The sequence below is a fragment of the Monomorium pharaonis genome, chromosome 4, assembly GCF_013373865.1.
Source record: "Monomorium pharaonis isolate MP-MQ-018 chromosome 4, ASM1337386v2, whole genome shotgun sequence".
Lineage (NCBI taxonomy): Eukaryota > Metazoa > Arthropoda > Insecta > Hymenoptera > Formicidae > Monomorium > Monomorium pharaonis.
This window is the reverse complement of record NC_050470.1, coordinates 2,660,271-2,673,350: the sequence shown is the minus strand read 5'-3', so window position 1 is coordinate 2,673,350 and position 13,080 is coordinate 2,660,271. Positions and strand designations below refer to the sequence as shown.

Here is a 13,080-nt window from a genome sequence, read left to right as displayed (position 1 = left end):
AACATTTTTTTCTCAGGGTAGGTAAAATGCAATAAATAACAATGCCGATGTAAAATCATTACGCTGCAGTTGCGCAAATGATTTACGACCGTGCCCTCCCAGGAGCATTATCGCGATCTAATTATTTGCGACTTATTATTATACGTTTACTGTACGTATGATTATTAGATATACATATTGGCGATCGATAATAGTATTATCATCTATTTCCCGTCAATCTCGCCTACCGTTCTTCGACTATCCCCGAGCGTAATGAACATAATTCATGTAATAGAATGTAATAGGCGAACACGCGCGTTGGTCTCATCACTGTTGCTGTGATCTCGAACGATTCTTTGTACGGTACCAAAGGTATATGTATATGATCGACAGGAGTATCGCGTCGATCGACGATCACCAGGGTTCATTAGAGCGCGCTTCCGGCACGTATTTATAAATCGACAGAATATTCTCCGAGAAATCGATGGATATTACGTACGAATGTATCTGAGGAATAGATGGATGACGCGTAATCTGTTATCGTAACGTTAGTTTCCTTTTTACGCGCTGTACGACCGCATTATCTCGCCGATAATGGAATTTCCAAGTCTTCGAAATTTGTCCGTATAATTGGAATCGCCACTTCAAGGAGAGAGGGAGGGAGGGGTTGAAAGCTTAATGGTAATATGCACGGCAATTGAATTACGTCGGTCGAGTTCGTACAGACTTAGAAAATCTTTCCTACAACGTACACGTATTGTAATGTACGTAAAGTATTTATGATATCGCGCGCGATGTTGGGCGTGCACATAACGTATTGCGCAATAATATAATCACGGTCTACGACGAAAAGAAAGACTCCTACATTCGGCTTTCACTATTGCCCAGCGTCACCCGACAATCGCGCTGGAACGTAAATACCACAGTTAACCGGGTATGCTCTCTGACATCTTAGTCGGAGCGCTATCTTTTGCATTCCCTTATCGCGGGAAACTGTATCCGAGGGGATCCTCCACGCTGTAAAAATCCGAACCGGCGCCAATTACCGTCTCGCACGTAAATCTTCCTTCCCGCGGACCGAGTGCAGCCTGCGCTCGCGTGACTGAAATCCGAAAGAATTTTTATACCCTATAATTGTGGAAAGGAAGATCCGTAGCGCGGGCGGCTCTTTCGCATCGATTTCGCGCCGGAGATTGTCTGATGGCCGTCTTTAACTCTTTGCGAATCGCGCCGGCCAATTTCGTAGATTGGCGAGCGATCTGTTCGAGACTTTATTAACGTTTTCAAGACCTCTCCATTGTTGGGGCCTATATACGAACAGGCATATGCGTTCGATCAAATTTAATCGTATTTCTTTCTCTCTCTCTCTCGGTTCCACTTGGAAATTAATGGGATTAAATAATTATTTGAAAAATATATTTACTGAATGTTTTCATAAGTCTTGATGCTTCCAGGTCTTAGAAGATCTCGTATAGAAATGTAACACTGGGCAGTAATTAATATTTATTTTAAGTATTAAAATCACTGTTGTTGGTATTTTTAATACTTAACAAGTAATAATTACTGGCTAATTTAATATTGTCCAGTATTACATTTATATAAAAAAAAATAGAATAAAAAATAGATTATATTTTATTGCATTCAAATTTCTTTTCGTCAAAATATCATTGGACTGATATTTATATGTTAAATATGTTGACTTTAAAAAGCTCCATGATATTTCAGTCTTTTTCATCTGCATTCTATGCTACTGACAGGTACTCACCCGGAGCGATTCTCGAGAAGGCCTTCGGAAGGTTACGATCTTGTTCGCTTTCGCTTTGTGTAGTATGCGTGCGTATGTGCGTGCGTGCAAAATATCCTTCTCTATCTTGCCAAGAGCTATAACAATTCTTGCTATGCGACACTATGTGTATACATTGTACGTTCTCTTTCTCATTGGAAATTCTCTTCTTTATGTTCCCTGCCTTCCGGTCGGTGCTTCGGCACTATTGTCGTATCTTAGAAAATTCTTTGTGTCATGTACATCAATTGGAATCGCGCTCGTTATAATTAATATACACAAGAGCTAATTTACGTTAAAAACATTAAAAGTATTAATATTGGAAATTTGTTAATTATTTCCATTATGGGAAATTAATGATGATTTCTCAACAATATTTATGTATCAATAAAAATCACATGGTTAATTAAATAAAATAAATAACGAATTATTATATATATTTAATATAAATACCTTTTGGGACGTTTTGCAAAAAGAGATGCATTTACAGTTATAGTACTAAATTGTCCGGATACAAAGGAACATTTTACTTTTCGCCTTTTTTTCGGACAAAAAAAGGCCCTCGCAAATATCGCAGTTTTTGTTTAGACCATGACTCGATAATTCAACGATATATTTGCACCAATACGTCATATTGGCTTGCCTACCTCACTTGCCTACATCACTGTGGCGAGATGTTTGACTTCTTTTTATTCCGAGACGATTTCGTGGACGATCGTATAACGCATATCCGCCCACGTCGTGGTGTAATTGTATTGTAGCCGAAGAAATCTTAGCAGCTTAAGGCGGAAGAAAAGTCAGTCCTAAAAGGCGGTCTGTCTCTCGGGCGAAGTATCGAGGCCCCTTAACGGGACCTTACCATTGGCCATCCGCCATAAATTACACATTATATCGCGTAAGAGCCAACCCACGTGCCGGTAGATCGTAGAGTGCTCGCGAGATGCATTTTTCTTGGTCGTTCGCATGATTTACGGCCGACTGTAACCCTCCGAAAGTTGGAAGTCGGATATCGTTGCATCTCTCGCTGTTTATATCTCCGCGCGTTTTAATGGATTACTGAGGAGTTCATTCGCAAGCGGATGTATGAATAAGCATGTTAGTCCATTTTATTTCTACTTTTCACCTTTCAACTTTTCTTTTTGCGAAAAGACTTCTTCAAGTTATATACATCGGGATGTCATTCTTTGTTTAATGCGAACTTTTAAACTTTTAAAGTATTTTCCTTCTGTATCATCGTTATAGACTTTCTTTCTTTTTTATAAAGAAAAAGGATGCTATGATTATGTCGTAAATGAATTTTATTATTTATTTGTGCAGAAATTCTCTACAAAACACTATCTCCATTCTTATATATTATTATTTCAGAAGAGTACTAACTCTCTTAATCATTTGACATTCTGCTTCTTCTTATAATTATGACAATTTAATAACTCAGTGTGCCGCACTTAAATTTAATGTGACAACAAAGGCGAAGAGAAACAACATCGCGTGTCCTCACGAAGGTGGCAATTAATTATCAGTAATTCCTTGCTTTCTTTATCATTTATCATCGCTTCGTAAGTCGTCTCAGGGGATGGCCGCGCCGACCGATGGTTTTACACCGACTAATCGAGTATATTTGAGTGATGTAGTGCCCGTTTTAGATCGTACAACGGTGGAGCCGTTAAAAAGTCACGCCCGTGTGCTCGAAGATAAATTTCTCATCTCGCAATAATAATACGGAACAAGTGGCGCTGACCCGGCATAACGGTGCCACATCGGCGGAGCATGATTTGCCGGTACATCAGAATCGATGTCGTAAATTTTTCGGGGCGCGTTTCGCGCGTTTCCGACTTCGTCGGAAAATAATTTATGTACGTTTTCGAGCACGATTTCTCTGCTCCGTGGGTGGATACTCCGTCGGGGGCCATCAGAGTTCGTACAATTGAAATATCCGCATGCCGGGATCACCCATGCGCGAAACAATACATTCAGAAACGCGGCGTATTCTGGGTACCTTTCTTACGGCTAATCTCTCGGGAAGCAAGAATAAGAGCTCGATATCTAAGCTAAAGCTTCTTGCCGAGTTGTTTCTAGCGAAATGGCATTAGCAGAGCCGAAGAGATACGAGAGCAGCGCATATTCATAAACAATAGCGCTATCTTATAAGAGAGAATAAAAAGAAACAGAAATATACCTTTTGCATCAGTGTGTTAAGGAGCAAATAATAATTTCTCGTAGCACGTTATGAGAAATTATTTTCATGACGTAATCTAAATTGAGTTTAGTTCAAATTATAATTTGTCAATTCATAAAAATTTTCTTTTTCAATATATGAATATCACACAGTGTCAGTAATTTATATATCGTATGATAAAAACCGCGATATAATTAATAAACAAAAATTTCAGTCTTACCTCTCAGATCGAGCATTTTCGTCATCACAATCAAGCAAGGGTGGTGTGCTCTTTCTATCTTCGTTATATTCTTTCCAGATTGGCTGTATTATGTTCCTATCGGTAATCGTGGTTTTATTGATAGTAGATGATGTCTGTGAATCTGTAATAAAAGTAACAAAAGATTTGTGAGTAGAGAGTTCAAGCAATTACAAAAAATTACTCACATCAGAACACAAACCTTGTCTGGAGTGTTTTCTCGACATGTAGTTGCGCACTTTTCCAACAAGCCAACCCTCGTTGAATCTTTCGCGAAATTTCGGCGTGGTAAATGTGTACAACAGCGGATTGACCGCGCTGTTGACCGGCAGAATAAAAATCACTATCCAAGCGTGAAGGTCAGCTATATATAAATTTTGCCAATTTATTAACATTAAATTATTTAAATTTAACTAAAAAATAAAGAAGTTAATATTTTATTCATTTTTTGGTGCACATTATGATAAAACCAGAGTATATTAAACGAATAAAGTATAAGATTTGTATCATATTTGCGTGCAAAGACTGTAACAGATACGATGCTGCAATGGAAACGAGTCGGTGGGAAGGCGAAAACTCGCATTAAGCGTTTCTGCTTACGTGGCACGGGGTATTTCATCATGGCGAGAATTTTCAACGCTATAATCGGTGCCCAGCATGCTGCGTCTGTCAACACGATTAGGAAGAATCTGAGGGCGAACTCGGAATCGCCGACCGACAACGGCGTGGCACGACGTGTTCTCCAGATGCTGGTGAACATGGCAACGTAAACGTAGCCGATAATCATCAATCTGCAAATGAACGCAATGATAGCCTTTCAAGGCTCTCTTCTTTCGATGTAACATTATGTGGCAATCACAAAATGAGAATCGATCGAGTCCGCGATATACCTACGTTGATTAAATTTTTTATAACAAATGTTTACACAATTTACTCGAAAATTCTGATATTTATGACTAGATGTAATTACGCAACGTGGGACTAACTCTAAAAATTATTTGGATTCAATCTTTCTAAATAAAGTTTACAAATTTTGTTGCATAATCGAAAAGTCAAAGAATATATAGTCGATAAATTAAAAGATGGTTTTAAAGGTAACACCTAATTTCATATCGCAAAATTCAATCTATGGTACAAGAAATTATTACAATTCTTGTAATAATGTGCCGTTTACCCGATAAGATTAAGTCCCAGAAAGATAAAAGCTGAATATTCCCAGCCTAAGAGATATGGATCGTCTATATGTAGAGGAAAGCACATTCCATTGACACCGTAGAATCTTGTGCTGCTTCTCCAATGGATGACTTTCAAATCCAGAGAAAATTATCGTAATAATTAAACAATTATGAAAAATTTTGTATTTTCTTACAAAAAGATCTTCAGGTTTATTAAATTAAATTAAAAAAGAATTAACAAAAAATTAAAAAAAAGTTAAGTTTTTTTCTTTCACGTAAACAAACCTGGCACGAGAGCGATGATGAGTCCAACTATCCAGATGACGATCATCGATGAGGACGCAGCTTGAGATGTCATAGCGCGATGACACTTCAAAGGTGCTGAGATCAGAATAAATCGTTCCACGGACATAAACGACAGGATGAGCACGGATACCTTGTTGAACAATTTACGATCATCTATTTTAATTTTCGACTTTTTTAAGTGTCCTCCAATTTTAATTTACGTTTAACTGTAATATTGCTATTCAAAGAAATTAAAATCGCATAAAGAGAGGAAGTTAAATCTACTGAACTCGTTTCAAGAAAACTGCGATATTTATTTGAGCAATAAAATCGCAAATGTCTTAATAATTAAATCGCGTAAGCTAAATGTACTATCGCTGATTGACACAATATCGGTGACATGTGTCGACTTTGTCACGGATTTCGCTGAATAGTAGCGTAAGCGGTCATTATAAATAGTACCGTTAAATAGCAATTGTACGTTGCGAATTGAAAATTGTGGGATTCAGCAAGGTGTTAATGTGCATACCTCGGATGATGTCATTGCTAACGCTCCGAGAAGTGTGCAGGGCCATGAGGACATCCACGTACTTGCTTCCTCTTTGTAGTTATCGCGGAACCGCGCGTCTGCTATGGCGATTACGAGGAGGTATATTCCCATCAACATGTCGGACACTATAAAAGGATTACGTGACTTTACCGCCCAGTGATTTATAGTGAGCTCAGCATTAATATGCTCGATCGATCATCGCGTTGCGCTTTGTTATGAACCGCAAACTATGATAACTCGCGTGCACTTCGTGATTCGGTACATCCCACGAATCATTTGAATAGGGATTATTTACGGTGTCGTTATATTGTGTCTATGTCTAACTATGTGATACTAAAACAGCAGTAAGCGGCTATTAAAATGTTAAAAAATTTAAAATGATAAAAAAAAATTGGTGTATTGTCAAAAGGACAAATAGCATTTAGACTATAAAATCAGAAAATTATTATCTTATTTCATCTCTCTCTATTTTGATATAATTATTTGTCCTATAATGTTTAAAAACTATTTCGTTACTTTAAATTTTCGAGATACTTAATTTCTTTTTTAATTCCAAATATCTCATTAAGATCATGTTTGCGTAATATTACCTGCAAGATTTTTGATAATAATACTTAGAACTTGATTTTCATCTCTGGCGGTGTATCTCCCCCACAGAACAAGGCTATTACTCAGACAAGTGACACAAGATACGCTCCAGACGGCAGCCCTTAACAGAGGCTTGTCCAACAAATGTGACATCGATGACACACCTTAAAAAAAAAAAAGAGAAAGAGAGAGAACATTGAGTCATCTTTCTTAGCATGCATCTTGTCGCGTTTATTTCAATATTGAATCAATCAGTCGTTCCTGCAATTTGAGCAGCAATTTTATCTAATCGCGACGTACGTCTTACCATCGCTAGTGGGTCTACATTTCTTCACCTTCGGCGCGTAAGTCATGCAGTAGTGAAATTTCTTGAAATATCTGAAACATTTGTTATCTCCTGTTATTATAATTTCAATTAAATTATTAAAACTTGAAATAAAAAAATTAATAAATTTAAAAATTATAAAGTGTATTTTTAATATTATTTTCTATTTCTCAAGTCTAAAGCTAATTGGTTCACGAGAAATATATATAATATGTTGAGATATTAAAATCTAAGATTTAGTAAAAAAAATTTGAATACATCTAAATTATTTGCTTTTTAACGATTTTAAATATTATAAGTTCTTATCTTTATTCAAAGAAAGTTACGATATACATTATAAATAATCAGAACAGAAACATACACAAAATCGAGTCTTGGAAACACATTGAATGCGTTTTTATCCATATTATCCATGTTCAGATCCTCAACATTTCTGAAATTTCATATGTTTATAATAAAAATTGGTTACTTATTCTATTACATTAATTTTATTCATTGGTGTAAATTGATAGAAGAAAGAATTGTGTTTATAAAATTAATAAAATTTCATGCAATAGTCTCCATTTTTATTAACATTATAATATCAATTTCCATATTAATATTATTATAAGTGGAAAACTTGTTGGATAGTTTTTAAAGGGAAAAATAATTCAGCTTACAGAGAGCGAAGATTACTCAATGGATTAAAAAGCGTCATTGATAACTCGACGACAGGATTGTAACCGATTAATCTGAAAGAAGGAGATTATATCACGAGCGCTGCCGGGAGTAATGGATCTTATTTTCAAACAGATTCCAGTTTACACGAACGCGAGCTTAAATTATAATTAAAACCGGTTGCGCGCTCGCGGGTACGTGACGTTTCCGTAGTTCACTTTCGCAAGCAGATCTTTAAGCGTTAAGTATCAACGAGAGAGAGAGACCTCAAGCACGTACGTAACTCAAACATATAGGAGTAAGGCTGATTATCGCGCGGATATTTGTACTTACAGCTTCGACAGATTATTCACGGGCTGGAACACATTTGACGGTATCGTGACTATCCTGTTGTATGCCAAGTTACTGAAACAGGACTGTATTTTAATTGTGTTCGATTGTTGATATCTGATTTATAGTCAAGCCATTAGATGCAGTAGATTTTATCATTAATAACGTTCAAGATAAAATGCAGTTTCCAACTTGTAACTGTATCTGCGTCATCGTCTGTTGCACGGTAATAAATCTTCAATACTTCAACGTTGAACAGATGCGAGTTATAATTGTGTAAAGAAATGGACACGGCGGTAAAAAGTTAAATACTGCGTTTAATTATATCTGTATCGCCCGATTAGAATGAAAACACAGGAAGTTACCTTAAAAGGAAACCGATCTCGCGCGACTTGACATAATAATATTGAATCGATAATCGGAACGACGCGAGGTATTTTATCCCGTGGTTACAATAACCGAACGCCGGTACCGTTAACTTGAAACCGAGTCACATTAACATTTATGCACTTACAGCTCAACAAGTTGTTGCAAATTCCGAAACGCATTCTCGTCGATGCTGCTTACGCTATTGTCCTCCATACTCCTGAATCATCGTTGAGCCGTTAGCTCGCATGAATCTTATTAACAATGACAGTAATCGCTTCCGTAATCTACTTACGTACGTACAGTGATTTCAATGCGGGGCATCCGGCGAATAGATCTTCCGTTATCGACTCGAAGTAGTTTCCGTCTAGTATTCTGAAATGCGACTTTGGAAAATCGGACGCACATTTTCTATTTTCATTAAATACGTATATGTACGTATATAGTACTTACATTTCTGTCAACGCCGGCAATCGTGGTAGCTTCAAAGCGGACGTCGTCAACATGTTCTTACTTAGATTTCTATTTGTAAATAAAAAAAGATCCAAGATTAACATCTATTATTAATCAATTTCAGTGATTATGGGCGACGCATCCTACTAATAGCTACCTTGCTAATTGTTAACAGCGATTCTTATAAATAAGAAAAAGTGTAACGACACATGGAAAATTAATTTTTTTACGAAAAGAGACGACACTGATAAATTTCTATAATTAACTGTACTTTGTTTCAATCTGATTCCATGGGATTTGCATGTCGTCTCCTATTCAAGTTATCGCGAAATTGCCATACGCAAGCAAGGAAGCAATCTGCAGACGGATCTACATTTTCGATGCGCTCTAGACTGACGCAATGATTATATATACAGTAAATAATAAGCATACTTATCACACGTGGATTAGACTACTCGGAAATCAGTGGCTTGATTTTAAGTTTTATGATTCATAATATATAACGTGAATTATATATCTCTGAAATTTATGAACAATACTAGCGATATAAGTAGAACGATATTTCAAATAGAGAAAAATTCAAATAATAATGTTATCTATGTTGAATAAGTTATCTCTATTAAATAAGTATATAGCATATTAAGTAAAAAGAATACTAAATATGTGACGCGATGATTAGCGAGCAAGTATTTATTTCACAATAAATGATGAAAAGTAAAGAGATTGATATCGTTCATAATTTTTAGTGGTTTATCATAATAGTAGTAAAATAAATTAACTCTATACTGAGACATTTTACATGAAGTAAGCAGCAGTGCTGTCTTCCAGGTCAGAAAAATCTGCCGTCGCAATTTTATTTTGATCCAGTAGTAGAGTTTCTAATTTATTCAGTCCCGTTAAGTGTCCCGATAGTATTTCGCTGATGCTATTATTTGTAAGGATTCTGTACATAACATAAACAAGTTTCATTATATGGAAACCTTTCCAAGTGTTACCTAATTTAAGAGGTACTCACAACCAAAACAATTCAGGCTGATGAAGGAAGACTCCTTTTTCTAACTTGATTATATTGTTATTATCAAGATATCTAAAATCACAGATGTAACTTAAGGCTTTATAAAGTTTTGTATGTATCCTGCATATCTTGAAGCAAAGGCGTCGTGTAGCAAAGACAACTTACAACAAGCGTATCTCCGGATATCTCGATAACGCATCGCGTGATAAGTGCGTAAGCAAGTTGTCGGTTAAGAAACTGCAAAATACATCGGTATTAGTAATTAATAATTATTCAGAAAACATTTAACCGATTTAAATCTATCCGTAACTTTACTGAGCAAATTATTTGTTCCAAATTAACAGCTAATGTTAATTATGCTGTATATAAAAATGATAACATAAAACATTTTTTGTAAAGCGTACATTGCTGTGATGTTCGATGACAAATTTTTGGGTACATCGGTGTAATTTATACAAGTCGCGCGACACTCATCGTAAGTGCATTTAGCTGAAGCATCGAATATATCTGCGAATGAAAGATATAAAAATGTTTAACCCTTGCAAATATTACGTAGACAAAGGTCACCAATACTGACATCTCACTTCATTTTTGAGTTCAGTTCTTAAACAATAGATAAAAATGAAATTTTGACTTCAACTTAACTATAAAGCATCTTCTATCAGATAGTACAGCAGTTTTTATAATATTTCATATTTTGTATTAATGTCCTCACAATATAATAAAAAATGAATGTCTAAGAAACTGATATAGTAGATTACATTTCCCTTATCTTTTTCTTTAATGTAAGTAATTTGTACCAAATATTTACAATTTAATGTATATGAGGATTGTAAAGCATTTTTTGGTAAAAACGCAACATGCAACGTGAGACTTAGGATGTATTGGCAACCTCTCCCTATTTATTACTTTATGAATTTACCACAATTCTTCGAGTTTCCCCAGTCTCTTTCTTTTATAAACCAATCCCAGTTTCCATGCATGTCAACTATGCAGCAAATTTGTCGATTAAAGAAGTTTTGAAAATATACAAATCAGGATAATCTTTCTCCTTCTCAAGTGTGATAAGAGTTATAATAAATATAAGCTAATAAATGTTGCTAAGATAATAAACATGTGTCATTATTAACCCTTAACCAAGCAAAGAGAGAGAAATCTTTAAAAGCAAGAGATTATTTTTTAAGATAATTTTTTAAAATGTTTTATGCGTGTGGCATTAAGTTCTTTGACCAATTCAAGGAATTTGTCAAATTTGTTAAATATAAGTGGTTTTATTATCGTTTTTTAGTACCGAAAAATTTAATTTAAAAAAAATTTTTGCCTGTATAATAATATAGACCTTCGAGGTTTAAATTCCATTATGTAACGTTTCGCTCGGTTAAGGATTAAAATGTTTATAAAATAACAAATAATTAATTTTTCATGAAATAATCGAATTTGTTTATACGGATTATGCAACTAACTATAGAGAATCATAAGCAAAGTTTTGAGTATAAATAAAAAGACTTCAAAGCTGTAATAAACATAAATGTAAATGATATTTGGAACACACAACAATTTTCTGTGGATTCATCGTCGCTGTACGGACAATCCGATACGCCATTGCACCAGCTACGTTGCGGCATGCACATGGTGCTATTAAGACACTGGAATGTCCCGATAGGACACTTGTCTGTAATATCAAACACACAAAAATTTTTCAAAGCTGTAGATGTATCTATTACATTTTCTTAGTAAACTTTATCATGCAGCTGATAAAAATCTTTTTTCCACAAAGTTGTTTATCACGTGCAATTTATCACGTATTCAGACAATGGTTATTTAACGTACTATCGTTTTTATTTATGGAAACATTCTAATAATGCTATTTTGTGCCATAGCTCGAAGGACATATTTTTATCTTTAAAAACATTAGCACGTACGTGCTAAGGAATAGAAAAATAGTTAAGTAGTCTAAGTATATTCGACGATGTTCAAATACTTCATATCACTTACGATCTGCTACGCTACAAAGAAAGATATTGTGTATAATTATTAATAATAAATATTTTATGCAATAGACGGTACACAATTGAATAACTGTTAAAATGTCTTATAAAAATAAGGAATCTGGGAAAATTCTATGCAGAAAACAAAAAAGAGATCCACGCGCTTAAAATAAATCTTTGTGTGTATTTTAAGTAATCGTACCTTGATTAAAATAGTACATAAGTCCAGAAAGCACGCAGAGTGTTGTAATTAGTGATGCACCAACAAAAACGATGTACCTGTATCTCATAATTTTTTAATATATTGGATATCCCCTGTTTACTAAGCTTAGCTATGTTTAATTATTATAATATTTATATTATTTTTTATCTGAAATATATATTTTCACATTCCTCAATCGTAATTAACATTTAAATATTGAATAAACAATTTTCGTACTCTAGTCATTACACTAGAGATTTTACATGTGCTGTGTAGCTAGTTAACACGCAGGATACTAACTGTTGTATTCGTTTGCTCATGATGTAAGCTTCAATGCATTGCACACGCGCTCTTCGTCGATCCTTGAGAAGCTTTTCTTCGTATTACACACACACACACCCCACACATACACACACACACACACACACATATATATATATATTTCAATCCTCTGACTAACCATTTCCTTTGCCTATAAGTATAGTAACGTAGGTAAATAAAACTTACCATAAAGGCTACAGAATTCTTAATTTTTTGCAGTATTATATTATGAATGCCGCATCCCATCGTTTTAACGACTTATAAGATAACATATAAGGTTTCGTAAAGAATTATTTCTTAATCAATATAGTAATAAATAAATATACATTCAAATTGCTGTTGTAAAAAATAGGACAATATTTTAAATCAAATAAATCTGTCATACAAATAACCAAGTTCTAAAAATAAGCTAATAATTAAAAAATTCCTAATACATTTTTGAAAAATAAATGTAAACGAAATGAAATGTTAAATTACATTAGCCTAAACATCAAAGCTCTTTGGGTTCATAGTGTTTCAAATACCAATTTTTTTAATTGCACATTCTGACCGAGTATATTATAAAAATGTAGGATTTTTAACCATAATTTAAACCCTCTCGCTTTCAAGTAATTTTATTAAAAATCTAACATTTAATAGAATTTAGTAT

General features: G+C 34.6%; 1 protein-coding gene across 1 annotated transcript in view; it reads right to left on the bottom strand.

Annotated features, from left to right (window-relative positions):
* Positions 1-12,790, bottom strand: part of LOC105834479 (relaxin receptor 1) — a 39,485-nt gene extending 26,695 nt beyond the window's left edge. Inside the window, exons 1-21 of the mRNA XM_036285803.1 lie at positions 12,111-12,790; positions 11,473-11,592; positions 10,843-10,908; positions 10,325-10,427; positions 10,086-10,157; positions 9,921-9,992; positions 9,705-9,848; positions 8,906-8,974; positions 8,756-8,827; positions 8,601-8,672; positions 8,090-8,161; positions 7,759-7,830; positions 7,461-7,532; positions 7,082-7,152; positions 6,777-6,938; positions 6,166-6,311; positions 5,637-5,787; positions 5,351-5,480; positions 4,777-4,967; positions 4,379-4,540; positions 4,159-4,300 (exon numbers count right to left, since the gene is read on the bottom strand). Coding sequence (XP_036141696.1) covers positions 4,159-4,300; positions 4,379-4,540; positions 4,777-4,967; positions 5,351-5,480; positions 5,637-5,787; positions 6,166-6,311; positions 6,777-6,938; positions 7,082-7,152; positions 7,461-7,532; positions 7,759-7,830; positions 8,090-8,161; positions 8,601-8,672; positions 8,756-8,827; positions 8,906-8,974; positions 9,705-9,848; positions 9,921-9,992; positions 10,086-10,157; positions 10,325-10,427; positions 10,843-10,908; positions 11,473-11,592; positions 12,111-12,198 — 2,249 coding nt within the window. The 5' untranslated portion in view covers positions 12,199-12,790. The remainder of the gene's footprint in view (positions 1-4,158; positions 4,301-4,378; positions 4,541-4,776; positions 4,968-5,350; positions 5,481-5,636; positions 5,788-6,165; positions 6,312-6,776; positions 6,939-7,081; positions 7,153-7,460; positions 7,533-7,758; positions 7,831-8,089; positions 8,162-8,600; positions 8,673-8,755; positions 8,828-8,905; positions 8,975-9,704; positions 9,849-9,920; positions 9,993-10,085; positions 10,158-10,324; positions 10,428-10,842; positions 10,909-11,472; positions 11,593-12,110) is intronic.
* Between the last annotated feature and the right edge of the window lie 290 nt (positions 12,791-13,080).